Below are 19195 nucleotides of genomic sequence, written 5' to 3'. Positions count from 1 at the left end.
GGGTTGTGCATCGGATGTATGTTATGAGATTTGTTCGAGAACATTATTTCACTTAAAAAATAAGCCATAATGAAACAAATGCCACCATGACAAACAAGACACGAAATATAAAATTTATCGCTCCAATATAAATAAAATGACTGATACAACAAAATGGGTCTACCCCCGTTCTTTCCATTACAAAGCACACATAGATGCCATGACCAATAATTGAGGATATGACTTTAAGTTTGCTGAGACTTGCTGTTTTCTAAAAACTTAGATATAACCCAAATGACATTTTCTTAACACCAGAGTTTACATGTAGCATATTATATAAATACATCACTGAACACCAAAACATTTGGCCCAGCGGAAACAGCGAGAAAGTTTACTTGGAAGTTCATAATCCGAAAGTGAAGATGGATCTGTCGTGACATTTTCTGTGTTTGACCATATGTAGACTCCTCGTTCCTGTCGGCTACCCGGGACTGTGTTGTCCAGTAGAAATGCAATCAAGAATGTCACCACCATGTTCATAGACAAGAGGGCATTGACAGCAAAATCGAACTGCGAGAAATTGAAAGCGTTATTGTATGAAGAGAAATGAAGGTACTTGCAGCACATTTACTGACAAATATATTAGTTCTCTTTGAAATAGTAAATTATGATCCTTTGAGACTCCACCTTTCTAAAACAACTGAACAGGCCAAACCATTTTCTATGAAAATATATCGTAAAGGTGAAAATAAAGAAACCAATAGATTGATAGCTTACTTCTTTACTACCGCTGTGGACGGGTCCATCAGAAGCTGCTGAATAAGGGATGAGATAACTCGGCAGAATAATACTGGATTCCGGAAGGTACTGTTGAAAATATACTGGGATGGACAAACCAAGGAACAAGGAAACACCAACAATAGTTATGTTTCTAAAACTAGCCGCTTGAGTATATTGCAGTGCCGAGAGACCTAATGCCACCACCAGAGCCCATATGAAGCACAGGACAGCAGCAGCTAAAGCTTGTGGTATCGAAGCAAGAAGAGCACCCACTTTACCTAACAAATGCAAAGTCACTAATTTTAGTCCCTTGACCACAATCCACATCATTAAATCCCTCCTAGCTTTCTGATGCATAGATTTAGGAATGACATAAGAGGTGGAATCGGCAACATGAAAAAGTTATCAAGAGATAATTCACAGAAATGAGATGATTCTCCCTGATAGAATATCATAGATTACCTTCGTTGTACAAGACAAGACATTTTTCACATGCACAAGCTTTCACAATGGAGTATCTAAAGCTTAAAGTAGATTGAGTGTATTAGTACCGATAAATGAGAAAAGGATAAGGAAAATTGCTCCAATCTCCACGACCTTTCTGCTTCCAACCTTAGTAATGTCAACGGCATGCACATTCTCTGTTAAGGTGGTTGACCCAGTCCCTGAGCCCCAAAGGCCGGCCAATAAACTGCAAAAACCTTCTAACCCAATTCCTCTGCTGACAACACCAGGTGTAGGAGGCTCCGCATTTATTCGAATAGATGCAGTGTGATAAGTCCCAATCTGTACAGTTCCTTTTTGCATCAGTGTCAAGCTATGAACCAGCACTCAATTTTTAGCTACATATAATTCTCAAAACAAGGAAAATCTCAAATCACAAGAAGCATTTAGAGTCAAGCAAGCGCACATAAACTTTTTAACAGTTCAATATGATTGCATCAACTTTTTTGTCAGGATGTACATTAAATCACACACTTACTCGTCCATGGGCATGTTGACTTGACAATTCTTGAAGCATTCTTTTGGAAAAATTAGCTTCTCTTTGCTGGCAAATAACGGCTACAAAGCCAACCAATGCAAATACATTTTTAAAAATTTGTAGGAAAAGGCATCTTTCTAATGTTCAAAATTCAACTGATATATTATGCATGAGCATCAAGTGCTGTGCTAGAGCGTGGAAGAGCATAAAGGTTTCCTCATTTGAATAAAAAGAGTGATTCTCCTGGCTATTTTCCATCTACATAGTAATGAGTACCAAGTTTTGGAACTTCCGTTTTTCACCAACTTGTTCTCATTCATAAATTCAACAAGTGAGTGTGAGTGGCAGTTTTCCCCGCCCCAAATTCGTTCCAAGTAAAAAATGTGGCAAATCTAGATAAGCATTCTGCTAATTTGCATTGGTATATATTGAGTTAACACCCACACTCTATGTCGTCCTAGAGAATTTAGGAGCAGAAGAAACTTTGATGGCATTGACAGGATACCATTAAAAAAGGTAACTGTCACAGCAGAGAAAGAAAACACCAACATTTCTCCATTGCTCTTTTCTACAAGAGCAAAGCATGTTACATGAAACTAGGGAATCCAAGAATCTCTAATCAAGGATAATCTTAACCTTCAAATTCAATAATATCTCAGCTACCATGTTGCCATTCAGAAAAGCAAAACAAATTTAAGAAGCTTCGCAATGTAAAACTTAGTATCTGATTTCTTTTATCAAATTTAGATTATATGTACGTGTATTTATTTATATTTAACTAAGATATGTGCCTTGAATATTATTAATTTTATGATATTTAATTCCTCATCCATGTTCAGTAAGGTTGAGAAGGCAATTCATTTCTGACTTATTCAACTCTAAAATATGAGAATTCATTGGCAGAATAGATGCTTACTTTTTATTTATTTATATATATTTGGTTGGCTACCATTTTTTTATGATATTTAGTTCCTTAGCCTTGTTAGGAAGGTCGAGAAGGCATTTTATTCCTGACTTACTTGAACCCCCCTGACTATGAGAATTCATAGGCGGATTGGAATTGAGAGATGCTTACTGACCGAGTCAATTGATGCAACAAGTGAAACGGCAAGCATTATGATCGAGGTTCGTAATCGGAAGATAGGAATACCCCATTGCAAAGGGTATGGGATCCTGACCCATGCAGCAGTCCTCATTGCATCAGATACATCTGTCCTACAGTGCTTCATGGTATATGCATGCTTAACACAAGCATCTTTGAGGATGTTGGAACTAGGTATGTTAGGACTACAGCCTTTATAGTTATAAGCCCCGCCAGCCGTCAAAAAAAATGCATAAGCCCAAATAATCACAACACTTAGGGGAACCTGCAATGATAAATTTTTTTAAAAAATGTTGCAAGAAAAATATAATGGAAAAAAATTAAGGAAACTTCTCATGCCATACAGAGAGAATAAGTTTATCAACAAGCGTTTTCACCTTTTTTGAAGGAAACGTGAGATGCCTCTAGAATAAGACATCATAAATAATCCTAACATGAACATATATGAAGGTACTCACTGCATATATGCGAAAAATTCTGTGGCCAAATACAGATATTCCTCTAAGGTACTGCAAGCAAAAAAAATAAAATATATTCAATTTATCATATCCATGATCCATTCACATTTGACTAACCATATTGTTTATGTACATTCAGCTTAGAGATGCTTACCAAGGTAAAAATAAGAACTAATAGGATCTCCGGAAGACTTATTTCCACACAGGCAGCTGCTTGAGGGAAGCCATAGCTAAAGAACGCTAAACCCACTGAAGCTATTGTAGGTGCAACCACAATAGGGTTTATATACCTGCAATTTGTTTTCAAATAATCAGATTTCCCAATTAAAGTTCTTTGAACTTAATCTTAGTGCAATATTTAAGTTTTTGACGAGACAATGTTTGCTTTATTAACTATAATCCATGTAAAAATCATGTTGAAGATCAAGAATGTTGAAAAAAGCAATTTAAAAACCCACACGAACCAAGTTCTTCTGTACGGAGGAAAAAGCTCAAGAGCGACTGTGAAACTGATTACATTCACAGATGTATATCCTACCCATGGCTCACGTATTTTCCCCAAATAACAAGGAAACTCAAAATCCAAAAGGCACCCATGCCAGACTACCTTAAGAGTAGAGACACCAATCCACTGAAACCCAATATGCACTGGAATATTGAACCAACAATTATAGCTCCTTGTAATTCCTTCATAATGTGCCTGAATCTCTGTAGGAAATAGAAAATTAATTCATAATTTACATTTATCACTTCTCTAAAGGTGGGGAAAGAGAGAATTTGTGAGAGCCCATTTCCCAAATGAAAACCCCAAAGCCTAGCCCATTTAGGAATAAGTTAAAAAAAAAATTGAAATGATAATCGTGAATCTTCTTCTCTCTCCATCGGCCGAAGCTTCGTTTTCTTTCTTTTTCAATTTCGAATATCTGACCGTCGATTGTGGCCACACCGGTTATCAAAAAATTAAAGTAAATAGATATTCGGAATCCTCTCAACAAGGGCTATCCAGTGATACCCTTTCTGCTAGGAAAAAATCGTGACTTCCGAAAACCCGTCGGAGACCGCCACCTGTTTTCGCCGGAAAAGTTGAAAGAAACCTTGGGTAATATTGTTTGAAGCTTGAATTCAAAGCTTTGAGCAATTTTCGAAATATTAAAGGTAAAAATTCAGAGTTTAGGGTTTCGAATTTTGGGTATTTTGATTTATTTGAGCTCCAACAATTAATATATATTGTATTATTGATTGTAGGTGCAATATCGGAGCTAATTGGAGGTATTAACAAAATTTCAGAATTTATTTGAATTAAAATTCGAAAATTCAGATTTATGTATAGAATTGTAGTATATTAATTAGGTGTTTAGATGTTATAGATGTTATAGAATTATAGTATATTAATTTTAGAAATATTAAAGCCTAAATTATGATTTTTGGAATTTTAGGCTAAATTGTCAAATATTGGGAAAAATAAATGAAACTTGATATGAAATTTATTATGTGCCACATGATTTGATTTTTCGAGAAATCCTTAAGAAAATTTCAGTTGTAAATTAAGTGTTCAGTTGATGTACGCATGAACTGTTTTATTATGACGTCTATATGATGTGAAATGACGTTAAGTACTTTGTAATGAGTTGTGGCGTGCCTTATATGCTTATGTGAATACGTGATTGCATTCATGCATTTATTTGAGTTGATACTATTAGTGCATAGGCATGGTATGTAGTTTAGAAATTGCCTATAACTTTCTTTTACCTGTTATCTGCCTATTGATTTAATCCTCGTGTCTTGTAGAATGGCAACTGGAGGAAGAGGTAGAAAAGGAAAAGAAATAGCGCAAGAATCTGAGGCGCAAAATGTTCGAGGACTTGCAGATATCATTAGAGGTAGACGTGGTCGACCTCGAGGACAAGTCGCTCAAAATGTTGAAGAAGAAGTGAACCAAGAACTTCCTCGACCTGAAAGACCTGGAGCTAGACAGGTCGCGATTGAGCAAGAAGTGGAACAGCTGATACAGAAAGTTGGAGGAATGCAGTTAATAATTTCTCAGTTCCAAGAATTACGTCCTCCAAAATTCTTTGGCAACGAGAGCGAAGAAAAAGCAGCAGGCTGGCTAAAAAGTATAAATCATCTATTTAATTTGTTGGAGTATTCCCAAGATATTAGATTGAAGCTTGCCATCTACCAACTTAAAGACCGAGCACAACTTTGGTGGGAAGCCACAGAGGAAGCAATGAAGGACTCTGGTGAAATTATTACTTGGGATGCTTTTCGTGCTCACTTTACCCAAGAATATGCACCACCATCATATTATGCTGCTAAAAAAGAAGAGTTTAATCAGTTGGTGCAGGACAATAAATCAGTGGTGGAATATGCTTCATAGTTTTCTGCTCTTTTGCCCTATGTTCCACATGTTGCTAGGAATGATCAGGCTAAACTATCACGTTTTCTGCACGGGTTGCAGCGGACTGTTCATACTTTGGTAATGAACTGGATATCGAGTCTTATGTGGCTTCAATTGACGAGATGCATACGCAATCACTCGTCCATTTTGCATCAAAACACAACCCAGTCTATTTAAAGAAGCATCTGTACAAACAACAAATCCACCTGAGCCTGAAGGCAAAGCTAACACTGGAGCTGTGGTCAACTTTTCTTTTAAAGTCCGGAAGCTAGACTCACATTCGGTACTCCATACAAAACGTCGATCTTTCATCGAATTTATCGATGAATTCTCGGAATACACGGTTCATTAAATCCATAAACACTGCTGGTGCATTAGTCAAACCGAAAGGCACAACTAAGAATTCATAATGTCCATAACGTGTCCGAAATGCTGTCTTAGGAACATCTTCCTCTCGGACTCTAAGCTGATGGTATCCGGAACGAAGATCAATCTTGGAATACACAGAAGTACCGTGCAACTGATCAAACAGGTCGTCAATATGCGGCAGAGGATACTTATTCTTCACAGTAGCCCGGTTTAACTGCCGATAATCGACGCACATTCTCATCGTTCCGTCTTTCTTCTTTACAAACAATACTGGAGCTCCCCAAGGCGACATACTGGGTCTGATATAGCCTTTTTCCAGTAAATCCTGAAGCTGTTCTTTGAGTTCTTTCAACTCTGTCGGGGCTAAACGATATGGTGCTCTAGAAATAGGATTTGTCCCTGGCATCAATTCAATGCTAAGATCTATTTCCCTTTGAGGTGGAAAGCCTGGTATCTCATCAAGAAATACATCTGGAAAATCCTTGACAACGGGAATGTCTGAAACTTTCAATCGTTCTTCCCGTGTTGCATCAAGAACGTAGATCAAAAATCCTTCATTGCCGATTGACAACAACCTGAACATTTCTATTCCAGATACTAATGGAATTCGAGACTGTGAATCATAACTATAAAAATTCCATTTGCTGCCATAATACGGTCTAAATCTGATAACTCCATGGAAACAATCCACAGTGGCTCGATAATTCGTCAACACATCCATACTTAGAATACAGTCAAAATCAGTCATGGCTAATTTGATTAGATTTGTTATCATAATATTACCCTCAAATCTAATCACACAGTTCAAAACTATCTCACAGGACATCAAATATACACCGGCAGGAGTAGCAACTGACACAGTATCCAACAAAGGAATATTAGCAATCTCATGCTCATCAACAAATGCAGCAGATAAAAATGAATGAGATGCTACTGTGTCTATCAATATGCGTGCAGGATAGTCAAAAACATAACAAATACATGCAATCACCCCACCTGGTGCATCCTGAGCCTGGTCTTGAGTCAAAGCATGGACTTGGGCTTGCTGTGGCCCTGGAAATGGCTGTTGAATAGGACCTCTGGGAGGTGGGTAACCAGACTGCTGAAATGATTGGGTAGAAGCATATGGTCTAAAGACTGGTCCACAGGGAACTTGACCAAACTGTTGTGGCTGGAACTGCTGTCTCCCTATATTAGGACATACCCTGGCGTAATGTCCAACCTGACCACAATTATGACAAGTCCCCTGAACTCCTACACATTGGGAACTAAAATGTCGACCACCACATCGATCACAATGCACAGTGCTAGACGACCCAACAGAACCTCCCCCTCGTGCACTGACTGAACTGGATTGAGACTTCTTCTTGAATTGCTTTCCTTTTGCCTTGTAACTCTGCTGTTTGGGTTGTTGGTATGACTGTACAGGCTGATATGGAGGTAAATCCACTGGCATTGACATACTACTACCAGATCCCTGAGAAACAGATGATGGACCTGGCTGTGGGTCTCCTCTGAGCAAACTTGCTTCAATTTTTTCGCCTTTTCCACTGCTTGAATATACGTATTAGGCGATCCAGTCATTACCAAAGTATGAACAGTTCACTGCAACCCATGCAGAAAACGTAATAGTTTAGCATGATCATTCCTAGCAACATGTGGAACATAGGGCAAAAGAGCAGAAAACTGTGAAGCATATTCCACCACTGATTTATTGTCCTGCACCAACTGATTGAACTCTTCTTCTTTAGCAGCATAATATGATGGTGGTGCATATTCTTGGGTAAAGTGAGTACGAAAAGCATCCCAAGTAATAATTTCACCAGGGTCCTTCATTGCTTCCTCTGTGGCTTCCCACCAAAGTTGTGCTCGGTCTTTAAGTTAGTAGATGACAAGCTTCAATCTAATATCTTGGGAATACTCCAACAAATTAAATAGATGATTTATACTTTTCAGCCAGCCTGCTGCTTTTTCTCCGCTCTCGTTGTCAAAGAATTTTGGAGGACGTAATTCTTGGAAATGAGAAATTATTAACTGCATTCCTCTAACTTTCTGTGTCAGCTGTTCCACTTCTTGCTCAATCGCTACCTGTCTAGCTCCAGGTCTTTCAGGTCGAGGAGGTTCTTGGTTCACTTCTTCTTCAATATTTTGAGCGACTTGTCCTCGAGGTCGACCAGGATGGGTGATTGCAGGTATTTGTTATGTTTTTTACTATCATGCACGCATATTGATAGACACAGGAGCATCTAATTCATTTTTATCTGCTGCATTTGTTGATGAGCATGAGATTGCTACAATTCCTTTGTTGGATACTGTGTCGGTTGCTACTCCTGCCGGTGTATATTTGATGTCCCGTGAGATAGTTTTGAACTGTGTGATTAGATTTGAGGGTAATATTATGATAACAAATCTAATCAAATTAGCCATGACTGATTTTGACTGTATTCTAAGTATGGATGTGTTGACGAATTATCGAGCCACTGTGGATTGTTTCCATGGAGTTATCAGATTTAGACCGTATTATGGCAGCAAATGGAATTTTTATAGTTATGATTCACAGTCTCGAATTCCATTAGTATCTGGAATAGAAATGTTCAGGTTGTTGTCAATCGGCAATGAAGGATTTTTGATCTACGCTCTTGATGCAACACGGGAAGAACGATTGAAAGTTTCAGGCATTCCCGTTGTCAAGGATTTTCCAGATGTATTTCTTGATGAGATACCAGGCTTTCCACCTCAAAGGGAAATAGATCTTAGCATTGAATTGATGCCAGGGACAAATCCTATTTCTAGAGCACCATATCGTTTAGCCCCGACAGAGTTGAAAGAACTCAAAGAACAGCTTCAGGATTTACTGGAAAAAGGCTATATCAGACCCAGTATGTCGCCTTGGGGAGCTCCAGTATTGTTTGTAAAGAAGAAAGACGGAACGATGAGAATGTGCGTCGATTATCGGCAGTTAAACCGGGCTACTGTGAAGAATAAGTATCCTCTGCCGCATATTGACGACCTGTTTGATCAGTTGCAGGGTACTTCTGTGTATTCCAAGATTGATCTTCGTTCCGGATACCATCAGCTTAGAGTCCGAGAGGAAGATGTTCCTAAGACAGCATTTCGGACACGTTATGGACATTATGAATTCTTAGTTGTGCCTTTCGGTTTGACTAATGCACCCGCAGTGTTTATGGATTTAATGAACCGTGTATTCCGAGAATTCATCGATAGATTCGTTATTGTCTTTATTGATGATATCTTGATTTATTCTAAGTCAAAAACAGAACACAAAGAACATTTGACACTAGTCCTTAAGACACTCAGAGAAGCGCGATTGTATGCCAAATTTTCGAAGTGTGAGTTCTGGTTGGACAGAGTTTTATTTTTAGGCCATGTTATATCTGCACAAGGAGTATCTGTTGATCCTAGTAAAGTTGAAGCTGTTATCAATTGGCCTAAACCAACCAATGTGCCTGAAATTCGAAGTTTTTTGGGATTAGCTGGGTATTATAGGCGTTTCATTGAGGGATTTTCTAGAATAGCTAGGCCTATGACCCAGTTGACACAGAAAGATCGACGTTTGTATGTTGTACCGAATGTGAGTCTAGCTTCCGGACTTTAAAAGAAAAGTTGACCACAGCTCTAGTGTTAGCTTTGCCTTCAGGCTCAAGTGGATTTGTTGTTTGTACAGATGCTTCTTTAAATGGACTGGGTTGTGTTTTGATGCAAAATGGACGAGTGATTGCGTATGCACTTGTCAGTTGAAGCCACATGAGACTCGATATCCAGTTCTTGATTTGGAGTTAGCTGCCATTGTGTTTGCATTGAAGATATGTCGTCATTATCTGTACGGAGAACAGTTTGTGATTTATTCTGATCATAAGAGTCTGAAGTATTTATTCACACAATATGATTTGAATATGAGACAACGTCGATGATTAGAATTGCTTAAAGACTTTGATTGTGAGATTCAGTACCAACCAGGGCGAGTGAATCAAGTTGCAGATGCTCTGAGCAGAAAGGTTCAGCCTAAAATGTTGGCATCTTTGACTATTTCAAAAGTTCATGAACATTTGGGAACTTCGGGATGGACTTACCAGTCCAGGGGCAACTACTTTATAATTTCATCTATTCAAGTTGAACCACATATTGTTTCAAAAATCAAAGCAGCACAGAGAACTGATACGCATGTTCATAGATTGAAAGAATTGACTTAGACAAGTCAATCAGACAAGTTCAGTGTTGCTTCAGATGGATGTCTGCGCTATAATGGTAGACTTGTGGTTCCGAATTTGATAGATTTGAAAGAATCTATACTTCGAGAAGCCCATTGTAGTCGACACATTGTTCATCCTGGAATCAGAAAAATATATCATATGTTGAAATCCCATTACTGGTGGGAAGGTATGAAGAAAGAGATTTCTGACTTTGTGGCTAGATGTTTGACGTGCCAACAGGTTAAAGCTGAGAGAATGAGACCTGGTGGTATGTTACATAGTCTTGAAGTGCCACAGTGGAATTGGGAGCACATTGCTATGGATTTTGTGACACACCTACCTCGTTCTAATCGTGGCTGTGATGCGATTTGGGTGATTGTGGATAGATTGTCTAAATCAGACCATTTTATTCCTTATGATCGTACTTGTACTTATAAGAAAATGGCAAAAATGTACATCGATCATGTAGTGAGATTGCATGGTGTGCCTGTAACCATTGTATCATATCGTGATCCCAGGTTTGCTTCGAAGTTTTGGGTAGTTTGCAATCAGCATTGGGTTCAAAGTTGGCAATGAGCACTGCATATCACCCACAGACAGATGGTCAGTCAGAGAGGACCATTCAGACACTCGAGGACATGTTGCGAGCAGTCGTGATGGATTTTAGTGGTGGTTGGCAGGAATCATTGTCACTTGTTGAATTCTCTTACAATAACAGCTTCCAAGCAACAATCGGAATGGCACCATTTGAAGCCTTGTACGGTAGAAAGTGTAGATCTCCTATATGCTGGTAAGATGTAGGAGAACGACAGATGTCAATGCCAGAATTTATTCAAGAAATGAAAGAGAAGGTTGAAATGATCAGGAAAAGAATGAAAGCAGCGCAAGATCGTCAAGCCAGCTATGCTAATAAAAGGCGTAGGCCTTTAGAATTTCAGGTTGGCGATCAGGTTTTCTTGAAAGTATCACCATTTCGTGGTACTATGAGATTTGGGCGCAAAGGGAAGCTAGCTCCGCGTTATATTGGTCCATATGCGATTGTTGAGAGGATTGGCACTTTGGCTTATCGTTTGGACTTGCCGCAGAGCCTGTCTGCGATACATGATGTGTTTCATGTATCTATGCTACGAAAGTACGAGCCGGATCCTTCTCATGTCTTGAGGACTGATGAGGTGGAGTTGGATAGTTCCCTTAGCTATATTGAGCATACAGTGCAAATTCTTGATCGTAAAGAAAAGCAACTCAGGAATAAGACGATTTCACTGGTTATGGTGCAGTGGAATAGACATGGGAGAGAAGAAGCTACATGGGAATTAAAGGCTAAGATGCGTCAGGAATGACCTCATTTGTTTGAAAATGTAATAAATTATTCCATGTATTCTGATTTCCCTATATACTATCAGTGTTAAATGTTTATAAACCACTTTTGTATAGATGTTGAGTATGCTAGATTTCGAGAACGAAATTTTTATTAGTAGGGGAGAATGTGAGAGCCCATTTCCCAAAAGAAAACCCCAAAGCCCAACCCATTTAGGAATAAGTTAAAAAAAAATTTGAAATGATAATCATGAATCTTCTTCTCTCTCCATCGGCCGAAGCTTCGTTTTCTTTCTTTTTCAATTTCGAATCTTTGACCGTCGATTGTGGCCACACCGGTTATCAAAAAATTAAAGTAAATAGATATTCGGAATCCTCTTGACAAGAGCTATCCAGTGATATCCTTTTTGCTAGGAAAAAATCGTGACTTCCGAAAACCCGTCGGAGACCGCCGCTTGTTTTCGCCGGAAAAGTTGAAAGAAACGGGTAATATTGTTTGAAGCTTGAATTCAAAGCTTTGAGCAATTTTCGAAATATCTATATATATATAAAAGCAGAGTTTTTACCAAAAATAGTAATTTCCCGCCAAAATGTCAATTCTAAAAAAGGAAAGATATATCATGAATATTGAAATATGTGTACTGCAATAAATGATAACTTCAATTATTGCTTGCATTGATTATATCGATTCGTTTAGTTCAAATTAGAATTTAATTTATTTTTATATTATTCAAATATAATTTATGTATTATATGATTTTTATTTTTTTATTTAAATTGAAACTAATCTCAATTGAAAACATAAACTATATTAAGCATCATGTCATTGCCATAGACTGACACAATCTAAAATTTTGATATATGATAGTGATTATTAGCCAAAAAAATAATCGACATGTGTTGTATTTAAGAAAGTTTTTTAAATTCTATATATATTTAAAAACAGAGTTTTTGCCAAAAATAGTAATTTTCCCGCCAAAATGTCAATTCTAAAAAAGGAAAGATATATGATGAATATTGAAATATGTGTACTGCAATAAATGATAACTTCAATTATTGGTTGCATTGATTATATCAATTCATTTATTTCAAATTTGAATTTAATTTATTTTATATTATTTCAAATATAATTTATGTATTAAATGATTTTTTTTATTTAAATTGAAACTAATCTCTATTGAAAACATAAATTACATTAAGCATCATGTCATTGCCATAGATAACACAATCTAAAATTTTGATATATGATAGTGATTATTAGCCAAAAAAATAATCGAGATGCGTTGCATTTAAAAAAGTTTTTTAAAATTAGCGCAAAAATAGTTTTTATAATTATATTATTTTTTCAATTTAAATGTCTATTTATTTTTCATTAATTTTTAATAATATAATCCCGTGCATCGCACGGGTTAAATACTAGTTAGAGGTAAAAATTCAGAGTTTAGGGTTTCGAATTTTGGGTATTTTGATTTATTTGAGCTCCAACAATTAATATATATTGTATTATTGATTGTAGGTGCAATATCGGAGCTAATTGGAGGTATTAACAAAATTTCAGAATTTATTTGGATTAAAATTCGAAAATTCAGATTTATGTAATTGGGTTTTCGAATTTTAGTGTTCAATAATTAGATGTTTAGATGTTATAGAATTGTAGTATATTAATTTTAGAAATATTAAAGCCTAAATTATGATTTTTGGAATTTTAGGCTAAATTGTCAAATATTGGGAAAAATAAATGGAACTTGATATGAAATGTATTATTTGCCGCATGATTTGATTTTTCGAGAAATCCTTAAGAAAATTTCAGTGGTAAATTAAGTGTTCAGTTGATGTACGCATGAACTGTTTTATTATGACGTCTATATGATGTGAAATGAAGTACTTTGTAATGAGTTGTGGCGTGCCTTATGTGCTTATGTGAATACGTGATTGCATTCATGCATTTATTTGAGTTGATACTATTAGTGCATAGCATTTCGAGCCTTGACTCTTTTGATTGCTATTGATATTGATCTATCGAGTTGTTGCGTCATCGATGGAGCGGGTGGGTAGGATAGCACTCCTGATGACTTGCATGAGGGCTGAGCGGGTAGCTCCCATACCCTCCATGCTACGTGCATGGATGAGTGGCGACTTGATGTTGCGTTGCTACATTCCTGGCACGGGTGGCCACTGTTACTGTTGTTGATGCGATTCATTTGGACTCTGTTTGGTATCCGTTATCGGTTGTTACCTTTCACGCATTGCATTACATTGCATTGCATCGCATTTTACTTGATTTTATTTCATGTCAATTATATTTGTCGTAATATTACTGGTTCGTCGTACTGGGGCCCGACCCCTCATTTCTTTTTATGATGTGGTTGTTTTTTATGCCATAGCAGGTTATCCAGGAGGATTTGACGCGTTTGGTGGAGCGTCAGGTAGTGGTGCCCAGTCGTCGAGTCATGGTTGAGAGTTCCCATATATATATATATATATATATATATATATATATATATATATATATACTATATTATGGAGTCATACATTTACCGGGGAGATACCCCGTGTAGCTGTACTGTTATTTTTACGATGTTTTGAATTAATAGTTGTGTGAACGAGCCTTGCCGGCTCTACATGTGTTTAGTCCTGGCCAGTGCGGCTATAGGTTGTGAATTGATGTTATGACTTTATTTCGAGTATATAAATATTATATTTGTGATGTTTTGATTTTTTGGGATGTCCTATTTACGAATAGGTCATGCCGAAATTTCTGTAGGCCCAAATTGGAAAATTTTAATCGCTTTCGCTGTTTACATTAATAAATCCTGGTTGTTTGATCATTAAATATTAATCAGGTGCACGAGCCCCCACAGAATTTGCCAACTTTTGACAAAAACACATTTTAGCATAGCATAATATTATGCAACTGTCTGGCTTCAAACAATTTTATAAATGTAACCCATCAATGAAATTCTTCATACATCTTTTTGCTAAAGGTTAAACAGAATGTAAAATGTCTAAAAGTTGTTATTGGAGCAACTCGACTGCTGGCACTGTTTTAGGTCTCTTGCTAAATCACTTAGCTGAACCAAATTTGAGAGCACTCGACAAGTTAAAACCTTTTGCTGCTATATGTGTGATTGTTGATACTTTCAGTAGATAGGGATTTCGCCTAAAGGCCTTATGACAATAATTGCAGTTCTTTAGGATGATGCAAAAGAAACATAATTGAATACCGCATTCACTTCGCCAGTGCAGAAGGCACTTTTCATGCTGCAATTATTGAGCGGATATTCACTTCACACACACAGAAACGAGTTCCACGGTGCTATGGAATTTAATATCATGACTGTAAGAGACATAATGCTGCCGTAGAAGTTACTTACATTTTCAGTGAGGTTCCGGAACTCTCGTGAATTCATTATCACTAATGCAGGAGCCAAATAAACAAAAGAACTCCCTTGAACCAATGGAAGCCGAGTACCAAAATAAGTGTGCAATATTGTTGTGATGCCAGACAGTAGCAACATTGTGGAAATTACTGTGGCAGTATCCCTCTGTCATTGTTTCACGAAAATGGCAAAGACATTAGGATAAATACCTATCTAGTATGAACTTAATTTTAGAAAGGGAGAGAGCAAAAGCTTACATCAGTACCACCCATTGCAGGTACAATGATAACAGGAATGAAAATAAGAGAACCGGCCAAAGATAAATAGTGTTGCAAACCATAGAGTATAAGGGGCACTGCAATTTAAGAGATTGGTCGGAGTAAATGACACACTTTTGATAGTTCACATGAAGCCTAATCAATCTGAGCATGTAGAATTATCATCTTCAATACTGAAATTATAAATAGAAGATAAGTGGGAGGAAAAGCAAGCACATAAACTGATATATTGCCTGTGGATACTTCTTATGGCAGTAAATAAAAAAAAGGTTCACCTTGGAAGTGTTTACATGCAAAGTGACTGGATGCTACATGGTCGTAATTCAGAAGTTAAGTTGTCTCAAAGGATCAATATAAACTACATATGTCATTACTCTAATTCTTTTAGTAACAACCCCATGATAACACATTGCAATAGAAGGATGTCCTTTATTAAAAAAAGATGGAAATGGTCAACAATGGATATGAGATAATATCAATGTGGCCATTATAAGCTTCCTAGTGACCGCATATTATGGTTCCATAACTTCCAGCAAATCTCACAACCTCAATCTTAAAAGCATTCAAAGAGACAAATTTTAAGAATTCTATGGCAAAATTACATTCAATGACATTTTTGGAATTTGTTTCGAAAAATTAAATTTTATTTCCTATCTCATGAAATCGTTGATTTTTCCACTGTTTGTTCTCCATTTTTGTACTTGGTGGTGTTAGAACGAAATTCAATCAAAGATTCAAGATATTCAAACTCCATAACGAAGATCAAGTAAGGACAATATCATCAAGCAAACATAAATATATAATACCGACCATAACCAGGATTATCCCGCAGTCCACATTTGATTTTCTGAGACAGATGCCATATGCCTGCGTCCCCAGAATCGTCCCCATCCGTATACACATTAGTAGCATCTTGTTGTCCCGAATTTCCGTCATCTTTCTTTTGCTCCACAACCAGGTTATTTGTCACAGTTCCATGCCCATCTACATTCACAGCACCATTGACATTCTCCTTATGCTCATCTAGCCTTGCCCCAATAGTACCCCCCAAATTAGACTCAGCCTTCCTATTCCCAGGAGTCTCAATTTCACCTGTCACTGCGGAATTCCGATCATCAACCCTTCGACCTCCACTTCCCGAAACTGGTTCAATCTCAATCCCTCTGTTCCTGGTCCTCCCCAAAATAGGATCTATCCCAATTTTGGGTGATACAGATCCATTCTTTTCAAGAACACCCTTCTCCAAATCAATCCCTTGTTCAAAACCAAGATTCTCATAGTTTTTCCTCCCAACTGATTCCCTCCTGCTGCTCATACTCTCAGTCTCACCCGAGAAAGTTGACACAAAGCCCGTCCTTTTAGCCCAAGATTTCAACTCCCTCGGGTCATGGCCTTGTAGGGGCACAAAAGGCTCAATCTTGGGTGGCATAACTGGCCCCTTTTGCTCACCCTTTCTCCCTTCACCCCTATTTTCCATTTTCAAACTCGACCCACCTTCCAATACAGATTTCCCTCAAACGGGTTCCAACTATTTCCAAGAAACAACCCAAACAAACAATCCAATTCAGTCTCCCCTCACTTCAACAAAAAACCTAAACTATGACGTAAAGTTAGAAGTATAAGTGTGGAGAGAAACGTCAAGTTCAAGGTGTCATGCTTCGGAATTGTGAGTGACCGAGCTGAAAACTTTCAGCGGTATCTTATGGTAACAACTGTTTCTACTTTTGTAGATACCGAGTTTGAAGTTAAATCTACTGTAAGTGGCATTGTCAGTGGCCGTTGAAACAGTGGCGGAGGGAGATGAGATCCAACTATGTTTTCGTCGGTGTGAAGTATACTCTTTTCTCGTTCCCATGTGAGCACGAGGATAATTTTTTTGACATTCGTTTATAGCAAGCGTGACGTGTAAACGTCAAAAATAATATTTTTTTATGATTATCAGAGATTAATTTTATAAAAAATTTTGTGATAAGCATGTACATACATACAATATATACATATACTAATTATCAATTTAATAGGTTAAGTCTCTTGTGAGACGATCTCACGAATCTTTATCTGTGAGACGAGATATTTACAATATAAAATAATAATCTTAGCATAAAAAGTAATACTTTTTCATGAATAATCCAAATAAGATATCCGTCTCACAAAATACGAATCATAAGACCATCTCACAAAAGTTATATATACACATACATATAATTTATATACGTTTTTTTTTTTTGTTGAAAAGTTATAAAAGTGGGACAATGAAAGACCGTCAAATTGCAAATTTTTTTAGTTTAGATTAGATTGATTTCTTCGTCTTGAAGAGGACTGATTGTTTATTATCAAACATTAAAAAAATATATATTATGCGAAGATCTTACTTATTACAACTTTGTATGCTTAGAAGAAAAATAAAAAATTAAATTAAGAGACGAAAGTTTGATGATTAAGACAAATATTAAGATGGATTAGGTGAGATATCACATATTTTACAAGTGAAGTTTCAATCATTAGAGGAATTAATGGCAAAGGTCACATCTAGAAAGCTAGCCTTTAGCATCCATTATGGTAAAGAAACCTAAAAAAAAAGGCATTGCCTACTTTATTGTGTTAGATTAATAAAAATATTAACTTCTTGATCTTATCTTCTAATCCATATATGATTCATGTCTCCACACATACCTTTAATTGGTTGTTGGTAGTGTATGCATTGAAAGATCGTTAAATTTAGATATATCACATTGTATTGTGAATATATAACATTTAAATACGTCTATAACTAATTTTAACTAATACTCGGATTAATTTGAAGTTTTTTATATAAAAACTTTTGCTTCAAAAATCTAATATAATTAGGTTTTGTTTACTAATTATTTTATGTGAGTATAAAACAACTAATATATAATTATATGATAAATAATTAAAAAGAAATTATTATAATTATGTGGTCCGAGTCAACTGTTGGAGAGGACATTAAGAAGTGAAGTTAGCACAACGTGAATAAATAAAACTATCCCCGGTCGGGTCAACCTCTGTTACAATCCTTGGATATGATTCACCACCAAAATGCTAGTTATAGAGGGGAGGGTGTCCAAGAAGCTATGAACACACAAAGAATACCTTTTCGCGAACGATGTGGGACGAACCATGTCAAGTTACAATTTATCCTACTTTCAAAACCGACGTCCATGGTTTTTGGTGCCTTTGCGGATCCCACATGCATGCGGATAGCAGCCCTCCCACCCATCGGAATGCGGTCATCCCCATAGAACGAACTTTCTGATACAACTGTTACAACTCTTGGATAGAACTCATCCCAAAAAAATAGCTATTGAGGGGAGGGTGCCGAAGATGTTACAAACCCACAAGACAGAAGACCATTCACGAGCGATATGGACGAACCATGACACATCACACAAGCTGGAGATCAAAATGTTGTGCTTGGCCTGCTGTCCTATTTAAAATATTTAAGATGCTCTATTATTATCACCTATAGTTTTAGGTTACAACGCAGACGCTCAAGCAAATAGAGACGAACAATGGTACGATTTTCTAAAACAATAAACTCATTCCTGAATGAAAAAAGTGATTCCTGAATGAAAAAAGTGACCCCTTGAATCCAAGTCATCATAAAAGCTTCAGTCTGAAACTAGCTAGAGCCAGCGTGCTTAAATCTAAAGGCGTATTCAAAATATGCCCCACGAGTCATGCAGCATACACAAGTACACAATCTCTAGCATCTTTCTGTCACGTTCATTAATAAGATGAGGTAAGTATTATGAGAAACAAAGTCTAGAGCATGCTCGCAGAAAACAAGTATTCACCATGCACAAGCAGCAGATAAAAGGGTCCCAGCTTGAACCACCATTTACTTCTTTCTTTAATCCAACCCAAACAAACTGCACTCAAACCTTGCAGCACTGAATGAACCATTCATGGTAGCCAACACAG

At 37.0% G+C, this 19195-nt stretch overlaps 1 protein-coding gene across 1 annotated transcript; it reads right to left on the bottom strand.

Moving 5' to 3' along the window:
• Positions 1–106: 106 nt before the first annotated feature.
• Positions 107–17124, bottom strand: LOC142527749 (nucleobase-ascorbate transporter 11). The gene is made up of 10 exons (XM_075632701.1): positions 16064–17124; positions 15233–15330; positions 14970–15140; positions 3909–4009; positions 3456–3591; positions 3302–3352; positions 2821–3108; positions 1311–1545; positions 757–1037; positions 107–549 (listed from the first exon to the last, which is right to left on the bottom strand). Exons 1-10 carry the CDS (start codon positions 16728–16730, stop codon positions 325–327), a joined length of 2253 nt encoding a protein of 750 aa, XP_075488816.1. The 5' UTR covers positions 16731–17124; the 3' UTR covers positions 107–324.
• Between the last annotated feature and the right edge of the window lie 2071 nt (positions 17125–19195).

The sequence above is a fragment of the Primulina tabacum genome, chromosome 1 (genome assembly GCF_025594145.1).
Source record: "Primulina tabacum isolate GXHZ01 chromosome 1, ASM2559414v2, whole genome shotgun sequence".
Lineage (NCBI taxonomy): Eukaryota > Viridiplantae > Streptophyta > Magnoliopsida > Lamiales > Gesneriaceae > Primulina > Primulina tabacum.
This window is presented reverse-complemented; position numbering and strand designations above follow the sequence as displayed.

What these genes read in the sequence shown, in the direction of transcription:
- LOC142527749 (XM_075632701.1), bottom strand. Translation starts at nt 16,730, where the DNA reads ATGGAAAATAGGGGTGAAGGGAGAAAGGGTGAGCAAAAGGGGCCAGTT. An exon ending in GAATTTTTCGCATATATGCA is followed by an intron (nt 3,109 to 3,301) that starts GTGAGTACCTTC and finishes TTATCATTGCAG; the next exon opens with GTTCCCCTAAGTGTTGTGAT. An exon ending in TTGTTGCATCAATTGACTCG is followed by an intron (nt 1,546 to 2,820) that starts GTCAGTAAGCAT and finishes GGAACTGTACAG; the next exon opens with ATTGGGACTTATCACACTGC.